This window comes from Silurus aristotelis, assembly GCF_946808225.1.
Source record: "Silurus aristotelis genome assembly, chromosome: 16".
NCBI lineage: Eukaryota > Metazoa > Chordata > Actinopteri > Siluriformes > Siluridae > Silurus > Silurus aristotelis.
Genome location: NC_139589.1, coordinates 2,428,016 through 2,449,535, shown reverse-complemented (window position 1 = coordinate 2,449,535; position 21,520 = coordinate 2,428,016). Strand labels below are relative to the sequence as shown.

Below are 21,520 nucleotides of genomic sequence, written 5' to 3'. Positions count from 1 at the left end.
CGAGTTTCTTTGCCTTTTTGACTCTTTGCATCCATGCATCCTTTTTTCTGGGACATCCTGATGTCTCCAGCCGTATGTGGTTCTTCTTCAAAATGTTTGAAAGCCACACAATTGTGTATCTTTCAATGTGGTACAATGAAAATTTTCTCTTCACTTGAACTAGGAGACTCGAACCTGTTCCAGCATGACCATGCACCATGAGCTCCATGAAGATCTGCTTTACATGGGTTGGAGTAGAAGATCTGCTATAGAGCTCCAACCTTCTTGAACATCTTTGGGATGAATTTATCACACTGGTTACACTTTACGCCTCATCACATGATCCCCATTTTTAGTACCTGACTTTACCAACACCCTTGTAGCAATGTATCAATCAGGGTTTTGTTATAAAGAATTAAAACCAGGCTTTGGGCATCACGTCCATCATCGTTTTTTTTATCATTGTTTAAAAAAAAAATTATAATTAAGAATGTGGTACATATGTGTCTGGAAAAATCTGATCACCAAAAATAATGAGTAAAGAGGGTATTGGTAAGAGAAGCAACCAAAATGAAAGGGATTCTCAGCCTGATGCTACCACCAACATGCTTCTTTCTGGTAATGGAGCGATTTTGATTTCCAAAAGAAAATTGCATTTTAAAGCTTTGTTGAACACGTGACCTTTTGGTTGCTTCTCTTCTCTGAATTCTCTACCTCTGCCATGTTAATCTGTATTCTATGTAACTCTCAAGACTCATACCGCTGCAGAAATGTTCAAAACGATGCATCGTGATACAAATGTCATCTTGTAACCGATGCACACCTTTTTAATTCGATGAGTAAAGTCTCACAGAGATGATGAGGATGTAGCGTCATTTGTGTTTTGAGGTTTTATGTAGGCATATTCATGTAAAACAATACTAGTAAATTATAGGTCAGTACTTTCAAGACTATATATTTACATTAATGAAACGTTATAAACCAAGTAGACCACACGGGGGCGCTGCACAATCTTTTTCGAAAGAAAACTCAGCATCAGTCATTCATCCATCTTCATTGAAACTGATTTCTACTGTAACATCTGAAGATGTTCTTCTATTGGTGGTTTTGTTTGTGTCCTGAAAGAGGAGTTTCTTTATACTGCGATCACAGGACACTTTACTTTCATGTGGGTCAACTTCATACTACTAATGATATCAATAAATCAATATATAAATGTAAAAACTAAACCTAATGTATAATACTTTATCTATTTTAATTGATTTGGTTCGTGTACACCATGTATACAAAAGTTTTTGGACACCTGAGCATATGATTAGTGTGTGCTTTTTAAACATCCTATTCCACATTTAAGTCGTCAAGTCAAGTTTATTTCTATAGCGCTTTTCACAACAGACATTGTCTCAAAGCAGCTTTATAGAAATTAACAGTCAAGGTGAATGGTGTGAATTTATCCCTGATGAGCAGCCGTGGCGACTGTGGCAAGGAAAAACTCTCTTAGATGTAATGAGGAAGAAACCTTAAGACTCAAAAGGGAACCCATCCTCATTTAGGTGACATCAAGAGTGTGATCTTTATCAATACAGAACACTGGAGAGTGAGAACTAACATGAACACTGAAATGTATGATTATAAGTAATGATCTTTTTACAGTCTTAGCTCAACATTTGAGATCATCACAGATCCAACACCAGCTTCTCCATGCCAGAGACTTTAAACACTCATTTAGTCCCCATTAGCTGTAATAATAAGCTCCACTCTTCTGGGAAGATGTTTGGAGTGTGTTTGTGGAAATTTGTGGAGATTCATCTGGGTGTTAGTAAAGTCAGGAGGTACTGATGGAGGTGAGAAGATGAGGAGGTCTGGAGTGCAGCCAGCATTCACATTCATCCCAAAGGTGCTTAATATAAGATCTATAGCAGGAGATCTTCCACTTCAACCCATGAAAAGCATCTTCATGTAGCTGGCTTTGTGCACAGGGGGATTGTCATGCTGGAGCAGGTTTGGATCTTCTAATTCAAGTGAAGGACAAATAATGAATGCCACTTAGTGGGTATGACTTAGTGGGAAAGAAAGAGTTATGGCTGGGAAGGTCTGGTGTCCCAATACTTTTGTCCTACAATGTATAATTAGAGATTCTTCGGAAAACATCTCAAAAAGGTTGACAAGTTCGAGAACATTTTTATCTTCTATTTATCTAGTGGTCACCTTTTAATTGCATTTCTCCTGTCCAACAAGTCTCGTAATACTAGAAATATTACAGAAATAAATTATAGCCAGGAAAATGAGTTCGAAACAGAATATTATTAATTTATGCACAATTAAAATATTGAATGTATACAAAAATGTCGAACCACAAACCAAGATTTTAGAAGCAGCTCACAGAATGAAAACTGTACATCCCTGGTGTTTTCTGATGAACATCACTGTTTTGTGGCTTTTTCCTTTTAGAAAATAGAATTTCATTCGGAAAATCAGTGAGTCACTGGGGAACATTTTTAACTCGATTTTCTTTCATTGAATTATTAGTCATGAGAGTTGAGGATGAGTCACTGAGAACACTTTCTTTATTTAAGTTCAGGTGGATGTTTTTCCCCAAATTGTGTGTGTATCCATGGGACTGGAATGGTATAAATATTCCTTATAATCATCCCACTTCTTATCCCAGCTCTGTTCATTTTCACTAACTATTACTGGACCCTGGATGTGAGGCAACACACCCTGAACTAGACGCCTGTTAGTTGCATTACACACTCATTCATACACTCCTTCATACCTAGGAGCAATGTTTATTAAGCCAATCCACCTGGCTCTGTTTTAGGAGGTGGGAAGAAACTGGAGAACCCTGAGAAAACCCACAGAAACACATGGAGAAGCTGTAAAACTCTCCATCATAATTACTTAAGTCTATTGATTATACAGTACAAAACTAATACAGAATATTTTACATGAATACCACAAATCCTGCTGCTTTTCATGGATTATTACAGAGTGGAAAAAGTTCTGGATTACTCTGAGTATGTTTTAGTTTGTTTAACTGCGAATTACATGTTTCATTTGTGGGGATTAATTGGGGGGTTTTGACAATAACAGTCATTACGGAAATGCAGAAACCCCCAGGTGTTCACAAAGCAAAGCCAAAGCGTCATGTGTTCATCTTTTTACTAGAGATGGTATGATATATATATATATATATATATATATATATATATATATATATATATATATATATATATATATATATATATATATATATATATATATATATATGTGTGTGTGTGTGTGTGTGTGTGTGTGTGTGTGTGTGTGTGTGTGTGTGTATGTTTATATATATATATATATATATATATATATATATATATATATATATATATATATATATATATATATATATGTGTGTGTGTGTGTGTGTGTGTATGTTTATATATATATATATATATATATATATATATATATATATATATATATGTGTGTGTGTATATATATATATATATATATATATATATATATATATATATATATATATATATATATATATATATATATATATATATATATATGCATGTTTCTTATTTTCATCAGTATTTAGTAATATAATTAATATATTCATTTTTCATTTAGAACATTTTCTTATATATATATATATATATATATATATATATATATATATATATATATATATTTTTAGTATATCTTCTCATACATGTTCACTTTTTTACTCACTTTTGTTGCCAGATATTCTGACAATAATAGTTGTATGCTGTTATTTTCAAAAAACAGTAAATTGCACATTGACTAAAATATATCCTACATTTATTTCTCTATATTTGTATTTTAAAACTAATGTTAACGGTGTTGTATCCTGTTATTGTGAAGTTTATGTTTAAATAAGTAGCAACAAATAAATCAACACAAAGAGTATTTTGCGACTTTTTCTCAGACTTTCATGTTCAAGCGACGTTGCAAACAGCCAATCAGAAGTCAGATAAATCCAGAATGGGCGTGACTTGAGAAAATGCTTTCTAGTAAAGGAAACTTGTGGGAGGTGGGGAAATGGGGAAGTGGGCGGGGTTTCTTATGGCCGCTTGGAGAGACTTTGCGTCTTTTGCGCTTTTGGTGAAGCTCTCATTCTGTTCAGGAGTGAAACCAGAACATTTTATTCTCCACGGAATGACATGTGGATGAAAGTCACAAGGTCGTTTCAGGGAATCCGGTAACAGTGTAAAGGTTTTTTTTCCCTGCTTTATAAAAACATCTCCAACTTTTGAGCCAGATTTAACTTCAGCTCTATGGGAGCATTCAACCGGCGCCAGCTGAGACTGATCAGAAATCCCAACCCGGTGGTGAAGAAGGCTGAAGGAAGGTAAACTGCTGCACAGTGCTTTAGATGAATAGTTTAGATAACATGCTTTGAGATAATGAAACTTTGGAGTAGACTTCGAGGCGACGATTGTCTTTAAAGAACATGAGGAACGCAGAGCTCGCAGCCTGCTTTTGTATTGTAATGACAGAGGGGGGGAAGAACAGTCCAGCATGGCTGTTTAGATGAGAAGAAATTACTCAAGTTTGGAAAATGTCAAGCAATGTGATTTATTGAGTAGTTGATGAGCACATTGAGGTTTGGAAGGAATCTGTGTGTCAAATATCAAATCTGAAGTTTCCACCTTTGACTGATCTTTGATTAAAGAAGTTGCTGATTTCCCAGAAGAAAACAAACTTGCATGCAGGTCAATAGGTTTGACCCTGAGTAGTCAGTAGCAGTGTGCAACTTCACAATGCCTTGACCAGGGGATTTTGGTGTGCAATAATTAACAGCTCTGCAGAAGGATCACGAGGAGCTGTTGATGGACGTCAGCGCTCTGGCTTCTGCTGAGAAACGATGTGGAAGTGTGTGCAGGCAAGGCAGATACGCACCGTTACACAGGGCAGGAACGCGGTCATGTGGTATTGGAAATCAAAGCGAGAGATTAGGTTGCTAGGAATGTCTTAGGAGCTTGAGCTCTTGCTGATGATTGTGTGGAACCGAGAGTTCGGGAAAATGGAATTGTGCCTGCTTCTGGGGCTGCTCGATGGCCGTTTTATTGGGTGGAATTGAATTGTCATGGCATGTCCAGGGTAGTTCCTCATTCGAACTGGTTCTAGGGTTACAAGGAATTCTCGAAACACAATTGGGGCAGTCTTTTCCTCCTTCCTGAGAGCAGTGTGTACTGGGGCTTTGTTTGGTGGTGGAGGCAGTCAACGTCCGCCAGAAAAGTACCTAGCGGCATTGACTCAGAGTGCAAGAATGTCAGCTCTCTCTCTTTCTCTCTGTCTCACCCACTCACTCACACACACTCTCTCCATCCGTCCAGCTCTTTTTCCATCTCTCTTCCCTTCTTTACCACCAGTCTCCCTCCTCTTTTAATGCACGAGGCCAGAGTTCTGCCTGCTGACTCAGTCTTGAAATCACTTTTTTTTTTCTCCTTCCCCAACCCCAATAGCCTGTACTTTTTTTTCCCCCCTATACAATGGCGCTGTGTTCTTTAGACTAGAATCAAAGCCACTTAAAAGTGGCGGAATGAATGGAAATCTTTCTTTATAGACCTGTATGCCCAGGAACCCGCAGAATCCCGAAGTATGCGCCGCACCGAATAGAAAAATCCGAGTGATTAGTCCTGAGGAACGTGTTTAATCGTTCTGCTCACTTTACCCGAGTACCTCAGGACAAGTACAACTTGGCTGTAGGAAAGGGAAAGGATCGTATAAAGAGCTCGTACAGCTCGGTTCAGATTCAGCCCCGAGCAGACGGACACCTCTGTGGTGGAATGTGTCACCATTTTCCAGACACAATCATGAGAGTTTCAGCACCTTTCGCATTAATCACGTCTCAAGCAGGATGTGTCACAAGACGACCAGACACCAGGATTTACGCTTGGGGGTTATTCCTAACGTAGATGTAGCATGGAGAAGGAAATAAAATACCGACGTTTCTAAACAACAGTCTGGTGACATTGAGATTCTTTTTTATTTCCTCATCCTGACCTAAACCGTATTAAAGAATTACACTTTCCAAGGACTTTTGTTTGTTTCATTATGCAGTTGACAAGCTCGATCTTGTCACTGAGCATACCGTTCCAATTCTTTGAGTGACCCAGCTGAAACAGGTTCCCCTTTCTGGTTTTGTGGTTTCAAACGAGTCGTGTAGCAAAAGTGAAGAACCGAAGTGCACATCAGGAATCACTGGTGCAGATCGATCATTCTTATTCATCACAGGTTCTAAATTGTGTGTATTATTCGTCTTTCTTTGTGTTTTAAGCCTGAGAAGGAAAAGGAACGAGAGAGAGAGAGAGAGAGAGAGAGAGAGAGAGAGAGAGAGAGAGAGAGAGAGAGAGAGAGACTGGCGCGAGTTTTTCAGTGACGGAGATGAAGCAGCAATCTCATCTCTCCACCACATGCTTTCCATTAAAGCTTTGGATGAAGGAGTGGAAGGAGGGGGTTGAGCGAGGCTAAGAGGCAGAGCAGGAAAAGAAGCAGTGTGTTTCAGAATACTTGGGTTTGTATCAGAGCCTTGCGGGGGGAGAAAACCACAATATAAAGACCTTGTTGGAGCTGGTGAGGGAAGGGGAGAAAAGAAACGGAGGGAGCTATTTAATGACTCACTCGATTTCCTTTTTGCACAATGGCACAGGTTTACCAAGTTCCTCATATCAAGGCGTTTATTTGGTTTTCAGTTTTAGGCTAAACGGTTGGGAATTTTTATTTTTTCCCTTCAGGACATCGTACAATTTGCTCGTTTTAATATTTCAAAAGTTCGAGCGAACTGATCGCATCGTCCTCTGATTTTTCTCAGAAACGACTTTCCATCAAGTCTTTGGGTTAATGGAACACAATCTCCTGAAATCAGTCAGAGCACACACCAAGGGGGGGGGGGGGGGGGGGGTTCAGATTTGAGGAAAAAGTTTGAGCGAGGAACATGAAAATGCTCAGGATTGGGGGGGGAGACAGTGTAAACAGATGTGTCAAAGTTTCTTGGCCTACTTTTGAGTCTGGCAGTGTGAGAATCTCCCTGAGCTGGGAGTAATGGACACCAAGGGAGGTTGTGCTTTACACTTTCTCCACGCTCCCAGTGCCAGACCATTCCAGATTGGAATGTTGCATTTCCTGCTTTGTTCCTGCCATGTGTTTCTCGGTTTCCCTCCTCTTCAAAGAATGAACTCCTTTTCTTCTATTGTACAGCTTTTATTTACTGTAAATTCCTTTATTTACTCGGTCGGATCCACAGTCTCCGACTTTTCACACAGATTTCACCACAGGGACACTGTAAGGGCATCACATACCACAGGTCTTCTGAGTTTTCTGTGTGTAAGAGTTTTTTTTTTTTTTTTTAATGTATTAGGACAGATCTCTGTCCAGCAAACCTCTGGAAAGCTCCACAGATGCTCCTCTGTTATGTAAACACGTCCTGTGAGTAGTGACGCTTGTGAATGTTTCTCACATCACAAGGTTTTTCTCGGCCGAGGCAAAGGCTCCGTAAGGTCACGCTCATCTCCCAGGAGGCTGTCAGGAGGTTGTTGTGTCAGAGCTCAAGGAATGCAGTCTTACTTCTCCTTAATGCTGGATATTTTTGCCGTTGACGCCAGAGGCAAAGTGCACCGTTTCACTACTGTTAGTTAAAAGAGAGATAGAGAGGTGACACACAGTTGACAAGAGTGCACCAGAAAGTTCTTCAGGCAAAACTGAAAGAACTGAAGGATAAGATCTTGAGAACCCTTTTACAGAGTTGTACACAATGATTTTCGATAGGACCGGGACAATGTCTTCACTCTGTGTTTGTGTTTAGATCTGGTTCTTTTGGAGGTGGACCAAGAATATTTTCAATTAATGGTAGCGTTGTATCGGTTTGGACTGAATCTCATATTTGGACTGTAAATAAACTTTAGACAAAAGAGAATAAAGTAATAGCCAGATTAGATTTAGAAGAGCCAGAGGTTGAATAATGTGGCTTTGCTCATGTATTATGCATAACTTTCATTTTTTCCAGGTTAAATTCGACACGACGGTGAAGTGGTCCGATTTTCTTTTCTCATTTATGTTTGAATGAGTTGATTCACATTTACGGTTCATTTGTTAAGTTTTTTATTTGCTAAAATGCAAATCGAATTGTGCGCCTCAACACTGCATTAACCGTCGACACGACAACGTCTTCAACACGCCAGAATGAAAGAAATGTTAAAAAAAAGAAAGTAGTAAAGCGATCATTCAGAAAACAAATACAATTACGGTTCATGTGAAACGATGCTAATTCTCCTTCACGTGGAGTAGCTTAATTTGGCGCAAAAAAAAAGACGAATCACATTTACTACCTTCGATACCCTGTAAGTTAGTGGCATCGCTTCTTCTGCAGAATAAATAATTAATGTAAGTGGTAATGCTCGTGGCAGTAAAAATATAGTGGAGTAAAAAGTACATGTATTGAATCATAAATGTAGTAAACGTTGCTTCTATCTTTGATGCTAGCTTTACACCACTAGCATTGTAGGCTTTACACCACTGGTTAAGAGACTTTGCTAAAGTGGTAGTTTGGTTGAAACTGGGTTTTAAACTCGCAATCTTTCAATCACGAGTCCAACGTTCTCACCACAAGCAGTAAAAACCAAATCTGCACAGTGGCGAGCAGGAAAAACTGTCTATTGGTCATAAATTCTACACTGTTCTAGGCTAAATACATCAGGTTGGAGATTAAGCACCGAAATCAGATGTGATGTCCAAATGAGAACACATTTCAGAAGACCCCATTAGAAAACATTGTAAGGAACAAAGTAGGGTACAGAAACCCAATCCAACACCGTGAAGGTGGAGTTATAACAGAACGCTTGTGTTGCATTTGTCTCTACGTTCAGAGAACTGATTACATTCAGGCAGTTTTTTCCAACACAATTCTCTCGAAAACACGAATAGCTCGAGATTTTATTGTTCCGCTGGATGCTAATATTAGCAATACGCACGGCAGGAAATTGGGGTTGGTTTGAAATGCATTGTTTTAAACTCGTTCTTTTTCACGATTCTCGACCAGGTTGTTGAACGACTGTCTCCGGACATGCGTTCTTGTTGTTCTTGCCTAAATTCGAAGAAGACCAAACAATAACACCGGTGTGACGAGGAACCCGGTGGACGTATATATGTAGAGTTTGAGGATTTAACAAACATTCATGGATACAATCATTGCATGTGCATTGGCATACGTGAGGGCAGCGATATTTCCACCCTTTCTTAAACAAGCCAGATTTATGATCCCGGATCCGGATATGGGGTCTTAATGGACCTGCAGAGTCTGTCTACAGAAAGGACTTGTTCTGTCAGGTGATGTTCTGCAGGGGGCCTTTGACTGAGTGCCAGTTTCAGAACTGAGCCTACACTGGACCACATTCCTGCTGTATTACTAGAATAAACACTGTCGACACAGGGGCCCTGGGAAACTTGTGCATGAAGAGTAAATATTTACACAACTTTGGTCTCCATTCAAAACGTACTGGACCTTTACTAAGTCTAGGTTGTGGTCTGGGCAATTACATTTTAATATCCAAATAAACCATAAATGCCATTATGGACATCATGAATAATCAATCTGCTTCTTGAAGTGGATTTTTTAATATATATATTAATACAATATTTGGACAAAAGTTTGTGGACACCTGATGGTAAGATTGGTACGTGCTTTTTGAACCCCCCCTATTCGACATTGAGTCCATATTTGCTGTTATAATAATCTTTTACATTCATCATGTTTAATAGGGTTGAGCTGAAAGATCTATAGCAGGAGCTCTTCTTGATATCTTCATGGAGCTCACTTTGTGCACAGGGTCATGGAACGGTTTTGGGTCTCCAGGTTCGAGTGACAGAAAAACGTGATGCCGCATCCGCAAGACGATTGTGTAGCTCCAAATTCGGGGTAACAGTTTGGTGATGCACATATGGCTGGAAAAAGTCCCAATCCTTTTTTTCCATTATTATAAAAAAATTTTTTGCACTATAAATAATTGAATACTATAGAATCATGCAATACTACTGATCATTTGCGTTGTGTACCATGTTACGGGAAGAATTCTTGCTTGCTCATGTTTAACGGTACTTTACAGAGTAACCTAAAGACAGGAGATCTTTCTTTACAACCCACCCGACCCCGTTCAAAAAGCCCTTGTCACGCTTGATTTATCGTCATGGGTTTTCCAGAGGAAGTAGCGTGACCGTTGTTCCTTCGCCTTTTGGACTTGTCTGGCAGAACGCGTCCCGAGCTGTTTGGCACTCGTCTCGAGCTGCTGGCTCTCCGTCGTTCCTTCTGCCTGTGTGGCCCTTTTTCTCTTCTGATCGCTTAAGCGTATGCCAGTGCTGGCTAACACCTGTCCCCTTCGACTGCGCTGTTGTTGGCTTTGCCAAGTAGCTCCTTGATGTGAGTGAGCAAGGCCAGTTAATGAGAATATGAATTTGGAGAGACTCCTGGGTGTTTGAGAAGCAGGCCAGGTGCTAGTGTGGGTGTTATCTAAGCTTTCCATCGGTGACACCTGCCTTTCCTTTTGCCGACATCCCCTTTTTTAACAGGTGAGTTGAACTTGGATATAGAGTAATGGCTTTGTTTGTTTTAAAGGCCATTGTGAAAGTCACTTACAGACTGACACTTATTTTTTCAAGGATATTCGATTTTTGCAAACATTTTTGTGAATGTGTTGGTTACTGCTAATCAAAGTCAAGTCAAGTCAAGTTTATTTGTATAGCGCTTTTCACAACAGACATTGTCTCAAAGCAGCTTTACAGAAAACAACAGTGAAGGTGAATGGTGTGCGTTTGTCCCTGATGAGCAGCCGTGGCGACAGTGGCAAGGAAAAACTCCCTTAGATGATATGAGGAAGAAACCTTGAGAGGAACCAGACTCAAAGGGGAACCCATCCTCATATGGGTGACATCAAAAGTTTGGTCATAAATCTTTCAACAATACAGAACAATTTGTGATCATCATAGATCCAGCATCAGCTTCTCCATGCCAGGGCCTTTAAACACTCGGCATCTACTTCTCCATGATCATCCATAGGTCCATAATCTTCACGAGGTGGGACGTGACTGGAGCTGGCCAAACCTCAGGAAGCCTCGGGATGGGGAGAGAAAGAGAAGCAGTGGAGAGGAATTAGCGTAGCTGCTGTTCATGATATTAACAGCACAAGTTGATAATGTGCATGTGATCAGATGTTCTGGAGCACAAGGTTGTGATGTGATGTGTGTGATGTGTGTTATGTGTAGGCTTTGCTAAAAAGATATGTTTTTAATCTACACTTAAACTGGGAGAGTGTATCTGAACCCCGAACACTGTCAGGAAGACTATTCCAGAGTTTAGGAGCTAAATGTGAAAATGCTCTACCGCCTTTAGTGGACTTTGCTATTCTAGGAACTACTAGAAGCCCAGAGTTTTGAGATCTCAGGGAGCGTGACGGATTGTAGCGTGTTAAGAGACTGGATAGAAGATTTTATAGAAAGTAAAAGATTTTGAGACTAATCTTGTAACTGGTGCTATTCTGACCACGTGAAATTCTGCGTGAACTGGGCAAATCTGTCAAAGAGACGTTTGACATATGGCGAGTCTGTGACGAGTCGTTTGAGGTGTTTTGAGCGGCGCACGAGCTTCAGGAGCGGAAGAAAGTCAGCAGAAGACGATGAGAGATCTGGAAGACCTTCAATGAGCGCAACCCACGAAAACTTTGTGGCAACCGTCGTAGAACGGCACCCAATCCTACTCGCCAGATTTGGCTCCCTCATTTCGAAGATGCAGATCGGCGCAAAGGTGATCCGGCCAAATTAACATTGAGCGGCTAAAAAAGCTAAAACCTAGAAACAAATTAAAGTTTAAAATGCACGATCCACACACCATCATGGACATCGCACAGAGTATTTGCTATGCTTAATTATATTGAGTGTCTCGTTGACATTTATCCATCCAGAAGTCTCTCACTTCACCTTTCCCAGCACTCAACTAGCAGGCAGGAATGTGTTGTAAGGAAACCCGATATATACGGAATGCCCGACGATGGCATGCAAGCACATACCAGATCGGTCAATTAGTCATGCCTCAGCACTGGAAAAGAAGATGCTGTGGCAAAACATAACCAACTTGTATGTTGTTTTAACTAATTAAACACTATGTTGTGTCAGAACTAATTCGTCTATATTTATGGATTTTATTATATAATAGTTATTTAATTAATATCGTTACCATGACTTTAAACCTACTTTGAAATCCGACTTGAGTCTATGTATGGGCGACATTTGATAGATGGACAGGACACGTTTGTTTAAATGTTTGAATAGCTGTATTCTTGGACATCTCTGAAAGCTGCTGGTGTTCACTTCGTAATTAAACAAATGCAAGTAATAATCATTGTATAATAGCTACAGACATTGTCTCAAAGCAGCTTTACAGAGATAAAGTGGTAATAAAAAGATGCATATGTTGACTGCCTGTAAGTTTGTTCCTTAAAATTGTGAGAATGTCCCCAATGATGGTGACTGTGGCAAAGGAAAAACTCCCTGAGATGGCATGAGCGAGAAACCTTGAGAGGAACCACAAGCATATTCGTGAAATATCAAATTTCTTGTGTAAACCCTCTGACCAAATTTATTCGTTTCCAACATTTAAAGGAAATTTATAGAATACTTAATTTCTTCACATATTCCAGCGATGTAGGAAGTTGGGGACAAAGTGCAGGGTCAGCCATGTTACAGCAGTCCTGGATCACAAAGGGTTAAGGGCCTTGCTGAAGGGCCCAAAGAGTGGCATCTTGGTGATTCCAGGGTTTAAATCCAATACTTGATACCAAAATTGCATGCAAACTATTTCTACAAACGACGCTCATGTGAACAAATAATTCTGCTCTCTGGCACAACCCTGGGAATCCTTTCATGTTCACCTCGTTGATGAAGCTTCACGCTGGGCCGTGCATCACCTCGTGCTCATCACACCCGGTATGTGAGGTAAAGTGAGCGGAGTGGAAGCGGTTACAGCAGCTGGTTGGTATGAGGGTGTGGAGAAGGTGCTGGCTGAGCTCCAGACTCACCTGTCCCCATGGCCACACCTAAAGGAATGCGGCAGGTAGCGCAGCAAACGGCCGTCATCCTAACGGCAGCTGAGATAAGCGTGTCAAAGGAATGCAGTGTTTTCCTGGGACACGGAGTGAAGCACAAGGCTCATGTCCCTGACCATTAAGGTTTTAGCGATTTAAGGACTTCTTATCTCTGTTGAGGGGGATACTTACTCGTGAGTGCTTTCTCAATTTCCCCTGTTTTATTTATTTATTTATTTTTATTAGAATTTTGCCACGTCATTGTTAATGATTGCTCTTGGAATGATTCTAGTTTTACAAAACATGTAGCAAAAGTTCGATCCCCATCCATCCATCTACACTATATTGCCAAAAGTTTGCAGACACCCGGTCATAAGTACTGTACTTTTTGAGCTTCGCATTTCAAATTTAGTCCCAATTTGCTCTTATAATTCTCTCCACTCTCCTGGAAAGATGTTCCAGTAGATTTTGGAGTGTGCTTGTGGTCATTTGTCTTAATCAGCCACAAAGATGTTAGTAAAATCAGGTACTGAAGTAAGTGAGAAGCTGAGGAGGCCTGTGGTGAAGTCAGCGTTCACATTCATCCCAAATGTGTTCAGTAGGGATGAGATCAGAGCTCTATAGCAGGAGATCTTCCTCTCCAAACCATGTAAAGTATATCTTCATGGAGCTTTATTTTACTATTTTTTCATTTAAAATGTTATTTTAAGACGTCCTGTACAGTTGTGAGCCTCCAGTTTTGTGGTAACAGCTCGGAGAAGAACCACATCTGGCAGGAGAGATCAGGTCTCGCAATACTTTTGTCTATATATTGTCTATCTAATATAAAAAAATGTTTATCCTGCAGTTTTGAAACTACTCTGGAAAAATCTTGGGATGGATTTATAACCATTGGCAGGAGATTGCTGGGGTGGACTTCTAAACAGTTCGTAGCCAGAAAGTTAAACATTTCCCCATTTGTGTCATTCTTCATGCTGAGGCTGACACACTCCATGCCTATGAAGTGTCATCGACATATCCACGGTAAGGCTCCGGGGTCAGAGCCTTTGGAAACGCACACAGCCCGAGACCTATCTGTGGACTCTGTGGAATGCCGGATTCCACAAATTCACTCTGGCTGGGAATAAACAGTTTATCTGAATCAGTCAAGGAACTTCGAGTTCCAGCGTCAGCCGTCAGGGGTGTGGGGAGACGAGCCATCTGGGTGTCATTTGTCCTCAGTTTTGAGGGAGATGATCAGTTGTAGTCGTTTTACCCTCAGCCATACTTGTGTGTATGCAGTTAAATAAGCTGTTATAATACTCGGATTAGGAAAAGAAGGACGTCTTGTTCCTTACTGTGCGGTTAGACACCAGATTTATTTCTGAGATACTTTTTGAATGGCGACATGCAGTTTTGTTTGTTTCACCAAAGGAACATGGTTGCATTCCAAAACGCAATTAAATTTCGGGGTTGTTCTTGGAGTCCGATGTATCCCATGGAGTCATTGTTTTAAGGGAAAGAAGCATGTTCTCTGTAACGTGTAGGCTGTGACTAAACCGAACCCGATTCCTGGTTGGAATAATTCGAGCTGTTCGAGTTCCCATAGCGATTGTGTTATTTTTGCCAAAAGCAGCTCAAATCCCCTTGAGTAATCCTCTTTAAAACTATGTACATCCTCACATCCTGTGTTTGAATTTAGCTTTTCTCAGGCTTTCTCTTCTCTTCTGCCTCTTCTTGACTGATCTGCAGCCAGCTCGGCGTACTCAGGGCTCTAGTCTTAACTGCGACGTGTTACTGGCCTGGGTTTAGACGTTGCCCAGTCACACAGCTGCAGGAGGAAAAAAAACAAGGGTACTTCTTTTTTAGTGGTGTCACGGCCAGGAAACGAGTGTCCTGCAAGCGCCCTGTATTCCACATTCCTGACCCCCCTCCCACCCTCTTCAATAATCGAAGAGCCCCCTGTGCTTGTCTGTGGACCCCACCCCCATTGTTCTAGCTGGTGAGAGTGCTTTCCTGTTGCAGAGTGCCTGGGCGTTCGGGAACTCGACGATCTCCTGGACATTTTGGAGCACCTTGAAGAGCTTGCGGTGAGCAGTGAGTCGGGGAAAGAATCAGCGCCATGAGCGGCCAAAAGTGAACCAGGACGCCAGCTACAACAGCCACACAGGTAGGTGACCTGACCTGACATGAGGCAACATATAAATGACATGTGATAGATAAACAGGACACATTTATGTTTAGATAACTGTATTCTTGGAAATGTCTGAAAGCTGCTGGTGTTAACTGCAGAATGAAACAGTGCAATTGTTTTATATAATGTTTGCCGATACAGTTTTCAGAAAATGGAAGAAATGGTTTTGTTTTTCAGTGTTTCTTTAACTCTGGATGTTGTTCTAACACTTCTGTATGCTCCTCAAACTTGCCAACATTTCTCCAAAAGTCCAGTTCTCCAAATGGAATTCTCCATTTCAAAGTTCTTTTCACTGTCGTCATCATCGTCATCGTCGTCGTCATCATCATCATCATCATCACCGGCATCTACGTAATAGTTTTGAGAAGCGAGAGGCAATGAGGGCGGGCGGGTTGGGGGTCGGTGGGGGGAATTAAAACTTGTGGGAAGAGCAACAGGAAATGGAAGTTACACTACGTTGTTTTGGCGTGGATGCGAAGGAAAAGAATGCCATTGTGAAATTTGTGCATTTTTTTTTTCTCTCCTTTTCTGCCTCTCTCTCTCTCTCTCTCTCTCTCTCTCTCTCTGTCACTCTCTCTCTTTCTATTTTGTTGAATAGCAGCATTACATCGTACATTGATGGGCCCCATTCTTGACTTGATGTACGTTTATTTATTTACCACAGATGTTTCGGAAAAAAGCTTCATCCTCCTTGAGAATGCGGAGAATATCAGAAAGTAATAGATGTATTAAATTCTCCTTTACTCCTTTTCGTAGACGGTTCATTAACCACTAGAAAGCAAAGCTGCATGCATGGCCAGAAGACGAAACCATTCTATATATGTAACAAGAAGCAACAACACTTCGCACTTAGCATTTCGGTATTTTTGGACCACTGAGTTGTCTTTCGGTTTTTCGATTATTTGATTAGTAAATCATTATGCCACTGTTTGGATCGATAGAATGGTTTCTTCCTGATGGCTCTGGATGCTTTAACACTTCCCTATAACTTTAAAATCACAGTACACCATATATGTAACAGTCTGTCATATCCTGGGCTACGGAAATCCTAAAAGGCCATGCATTATAATTTTTTTCTTTCTTTCTCGTAATAACGTCTCAATTTTTTCGCGATCTCGAAATAACAAAGCATTTTTTCCTATTGATCAGTGCTTCATTTTTCTGCGTATTCCGCATAAGAGCATGTTCTAGCATCACAGATAATTATTGCTGTATCCACTTATGTTACATGATGCACATATATTTGCATATTTATCCGCAATCATCAATTCACACAGTTGCTACTGTTTGCACTTCTACGAGATGAATCTGCATCTAGAACAAACTCTTATGCCAAATCGACAGAAAAACTAGGTGCTGATCACGAGGAAACAATGTTTAGGTCGAGATCAAGAGAAAACTATTTTTGTTGTAGTGATGTCACATGAAAACAAGGAAAGAAATGTTCTAATGCATGGCCTCTCAGGACTGAATATCTCTAATTATATATTTTTTTCTCCAAAGCTTTGGAAATGAGAATAATGTTGATGATCAGCTTATCTGCTCTGCACTGCATGTTTTAAACAATAGGATTTGCTCTGTGCTGTTTTGGTGGTGTTCGGGCCTGCTGGGTGAATGTCACTGCTTTGACTCTGGGAAGGAAAATATAAAAATATAATTTGATTTCATAAACAAAGTACATGAATGATTGATTTTGTCCATTATTTAAAAAAGACAATGGCTTTTTTTTTTGCCTCCCATCACCCAGCTGTCAATGCATGAAAACCTCTGGGTAGTTTGTGGTTTTGGGGTTTGGATGTGAGCGTTCTGCTCCGTGAGGACTATTCGGATTACTTAAAGATTACTGCAAACCTCCTCAATCAATTTCATTTCCTTTCATTGTTGGCTACAGGTTACATGGAATTTTCATTACTCTGCAGCTTCTTTTCCTTCTCTTCACCGTTGCTTTTGATCAATATCATGTCTGCATGTTTGATTTTCAGGGGGCGTAGACCGTGGCCGAAGCTCCTCCTTCCATGAGGTGGGTGGCTTGCGAGAGCTGGAAATGAGAGGGGCAGCCTCCGTTTCCGAAGAAACCTCGAGCAGCGGTGCGAGCGGAGGAGGCCACACCGTCCTGCAGAGACTCTTGCAAGAGCAGATGCGCTATGGCGAAAGCAGGAACTACCTGGCCTTGCAGCAGCAACAGATGCAGCAGCAGCAGCAACAGATGCAGCAGCAGCAACAGATGCAGCAGCAGCAACAGATGCAGCAGCAGCAACAGATGCAGCAGCAGCAACAGATGCAGCAGCAGCAGCAGCAGCAACAGTCGCAGCAGCAGCAGCAACAGCAGCTCCTGGGCCCGGGAGATGAACACTCCATGGTTCCTCACGTTGCCCGACAAGAGCCACAGGGCCAAGAGCTGCAGGCAGACAGCGGCATGGAGAAACAGATGAACCCCAGAGGCATGGGTGGTGGAGGAGGCAGCGGAGGTGCCGGATCCCAAGGCCAAAACCCTGAGGACCTGCCTTCGTACGAGGAAGCCAAGGTGCAGTCGCAGTATTTTCGTGGCCACCAGCCACAGCCGCCTCTCGGCCCAACGGTGGGTGCTGCCTTCTATGTCACCGGTGTCACCAATGCAAAGGTACGTCCTCCGGAGGGCCGCCCCGCGGTACAGCGGCTTGGTGCAGCCAAAGTACACCAGGATGATGGCCTGAAGGACCTCAAGCAGGGCCATGTGCGCTCCCTAAGTGAAAGGCTCATGCAGCTTTCACTGGCCACCAGCGGTGTCAAAGCCCATGCTCCTGTCACCAGTGCGCCGCTCTCGCCACAGCTGCCTCAATCACCAGGAACACAGGGGGATTACTATAAACCAGTGGGACCCCACCGTGGCCCACCCCCAGACTATCCCTATAAAGGTCTCCCTTCTCCACCCAAACCTCAGCAGCACCACCACCCACAGCACCAAGATCCAGGACACTATTATTCAGACCACCGCAGCTCAGCTCAGCAGTCGAGAATTGAGGTCCCTCATGTGCGCTACCAGCCACCACCAGAGTACGGATCTTTCCGGTGAGTCCCTTTTTAAAATTTTTTTTTTAAAGAAGGTATTTTCTGGGCATGGCTTTTCACATTCTTGTGAAAAAGGTGTAGATTGTAGTTTATGCTGGAAGGAAGGCAAGCAAGAAGGAAGGAAGAAAAGAAAGCAAGAAAAAGAAAGAAGGCTGGAACAAATGAAAGAAAGAAAGATGGAACAAATGAAAGAAAGAGAAGGAAGGACAGAAAAAAGATTAAGGAAGGAAGAGAAAGAGAAGAAAAGGAAGAAAATTAAGTAAGTAAGGAAAAGAAAGTAAGCGAGATAAAGAAGGAAGGAAGGAAGGAAGGAAGGAAGTAAAGCGAAATAATGAAAGGAAGAAGTAATGGAGGAAAGAAATCAGGAAGGAATGAAAAGAAAGAATGAAAGATAGAGAGGTATTTCCGGGGGATTTTTTTTTTATTTAGTAGGTTGAGCATTTTCTTATCATCTTTCTGGGTTCCTCCTCATTTATCCATATCAGGAGTTTTACATGTTTGTACATATTCAAGACCAAAAGCACACATTGCTCAACAGAAGCAGGTCTTGGTGACTTCATGACTTCTATTATAATAAAGCAGTTACTGAAGACAAATAAATTGCCAATAATGCTCAGTTTGTGAGTTAGAAGCTTTTGTTTTTAAATTGTCCGAGGATGCAGGGGGGCATCATAAAAATAAATGACTTTGAGGTAAAATGAGGTTGATGTGTGAAATAATTAAGCATAAATTCTGAATATAGGTAATTATCATGTGAATTATGACCAGCTAAGTGCTTGACAGAGCCATGAATTGGGAAGAGATTGAGTTCCCTTTTGGTTGGCCCTACCCCGAAGTGCTGGGACATGCTGCCAGGCATTGTAGGAAAAGCCAGTTTTGCCTGTTTTCCTTTAATTCATCTACCTAAGAGCCAGTGTGGTGTACTGCAAAAGAATGCCATCCCAGTTGTAGTAATCACCCTAATGCAAGTTACAGCCTGACTGTTTGTCTTTAAGTTCTTTAGAAACTGGAATGTTAATGTGAAAAATATTTGCAGCGAGGCACCTGCTGTGTCACGTGTGGTAAGAATCGACCGACATTTTAATGTCATTAAGCACACTAGACATGTCACTTGCTCTTGATAAGTGAATGAAATGTTGATGGTGTTTTTTGATGCTTCTTTCTGAACTCTCAGCTCCAATAAAGAGAGCTCAGGACACTCCCAGAGGCCCATCCATCAACACAGTCCCACGTCCTCAGTCACCTCGGTGGGATCGCTGTCCCGCGCTCAGTCCTCAACCCTCAGCAGCATACTGGCATCTTCTCATTCCTCTTCAGCCATGGGCCATCAGTTAGAGACACCCTTTTCAATGGGACCACGGAGTCCGCAGGGGCCGGGCGGCCATCAAGGCGAGCCATACGGCATGGGCCCGGGTCACCCTACGCCTCATCAACGGCCCCATGGCTTCCCTCATGACCCCTACGGCTCCGCACCCCGGGGCCTCCATCTGCACCAGCACCAGTACCATCCGCAGGGGCAGCAGCAGCCTAGCCAAGGGCAACACTATCCACACCCCCTCTCACTCCAGGGTGACCCGTATGCCATGCTGGCACGTGCCCAGCAGATGGTGGACATGCTCACTGAAGAGAACCGGGAACTCAAGCAAGAAATGGAAGTCTGCGGGGAAAAGGTGTCCAAGCTGCAAAAGGTATTCCTATGTTTCTGGCAGATTTTTATTTTCCAGCGATTTTTAGATAGAAACGTAACATTTTCCTCCTATGCAGCTAGAGACGGAGATTCAGCTGGTGTCTGAGGCATATGAGAACCTGGCCAAGTCCTCATCCAAGAGGGAAGCCCTGGAGAAAACCATGAGGAACAAGCTGGAGCTGGAAGTGCGCAGGCTGCACGACTTCAACAGGGATCTAAGAGGTGAGCATCAGAAGTGTTTGCTGTGACTGGAACTGGATTTATGGGGTCATGGTGAACTCATTGTGCTATTAGGATGCAGCGCGATCCGACTTCATGTTTAATTTAACACGTTTTGATTCAGTGCAATACGATGCAGTGAAAAAAAGGTGATGAGATGCAGTTCATTATGGTACTTTTATTTCTTCGGTTCAGACCGACAGCAAATCAATTTACTTAAGTGCCTTCTGACTTCTAAAACATGGCCCCTTTCATATACACACATTTGTAATGCAAAAAAACCCCTAAAGATTAAATAAAGCCAGACATCCTTTTCCTGTTCTGTCTTCAGATGCAGCTCTACCTCTGCCATGTTAATCTGTATTCTATCTCACTCTCAGGAAACGCCTCGGCCTCTGTAGTGTTGTGATACTTAATATTCACGAGGAGAAATCAATCTACATAGAAAATATTGGTCACAAATTATTTGTCACTTACTACATAGTAAAAGTAGAGCGCATGGACTAATAATTAAATATAAATAAATTATTTTACCAATGTAAACCGTTAACTTTGATCCCGCTGCGAATCTGTGAATCTTTCTATCCCTTAGTTCAGTCAAATCTCTCATATATACAATATCTATACACAAATGTTTATGTATTTAGTTTTTTCAGAGAACTTTTCCTACATCAATTGGCCAAAAGGTTTTAGGAAAGCTCAACAGACTGATACTGCACTCAGGTCAAGTAGAACATGGGATTTTAAACGATACATGCACGCTCTAAAAATGTATTCCGACCACCCGGGTAGACAGTAAAGCACCCGATTATCTTATCACCAGTGTGTTGCTGCTTTCAAGCACAATATTTTCTTGCATTTTTAATCAGGCCCACCTCCACCATTCTGAATTCTTTAGAGCGCCAGAGAACAGAGAAAACCCTGATTTATGGCACAGAGCCTGGACTTGGGTCTGCAGGGAGCCCCTGAGAGTTTTACAGCAAAATCGGACGAGTTTTCTTCCCCCCCCCTTCCTCCCTTCTTTCTCCCTCTCACGCTTGCCCTAATTTCTTCCTCCCCATGTTTCTCATTCTTTCTGCTCTACACTTCCAACACACACAGGAGGGGAAAAAAGAGCCCCTGCTTTTCCAGGACAAATCTAAATTTCCATTGCATTTTGTGGAACTGGGATGTTAAGGAGCAGGGCATGTGCTTCTGGAATCCTCATCATTTAGTTTGGTTGACTTAACATGGGGGAAATATTGTTTCAACGTTTGGCTCGAGGAACGTTTTACGATTGCGAAAAACCGGCACCCCCACGGTATAATGGCTCTTTTGTTAAAGCCATGTTTT

At 41.7% G+C, this 21,520-nt stretch overlaps 1 protein-coding gene across 3 annotated transcripts in view; it reads left to right on the top strand.

The window, feature by feature from the left end:
* The first annotated feature begins 4,037 nt into the window (after nucleotides 1-4,037).
* The window catches only part of amot (angiomotin), a 30,386-nt gene continuing 12,903 nt past the window's right edge, over nucleotides 4,038-21,520 (top strand). Inside the window, exons 1-7 of one of the 3 annotated variants that reach the window (XM_083564326.1) lie at nucleotides 4,040-4,342; nucleotides 15,066-15,210; nucleotides 15,899-15,950; nucleotides 17,217-17,451; nucleotides 17,522-18,282; nucleotides 19,457-19,970; nucleotides 20,047-20,191. In XM_083564326.1, coding sequence (XP_083420452.1) covers nucleotides 17,591-18,282; nucleotides 19,457-19,970; nucleotides 20,047-20,191 — 1,351 coding nt within the window. In that variant the 5' untranslated portion in view covers nucleotides 4,040-4,342; nucleotides 15,066-15,210; nucleotides 15,899-15,950; nucleotides 17,217-17,451; nucleotides 17,522-17,590. Of the gene's footprint in view, nucleotides 4,343-15,065; nucleotides 15,211-15,832; nucleotides 15,951-17,216; nucleotides 18,283-19,456; nucleotides 19,971-20,046; nucleotides 20,192-21,520 lie in introns of all 3 variants that reach the window. The other 2 variants (XM_083564325.1, XM_083564327.1) reach the window with 2 other exon arrangements.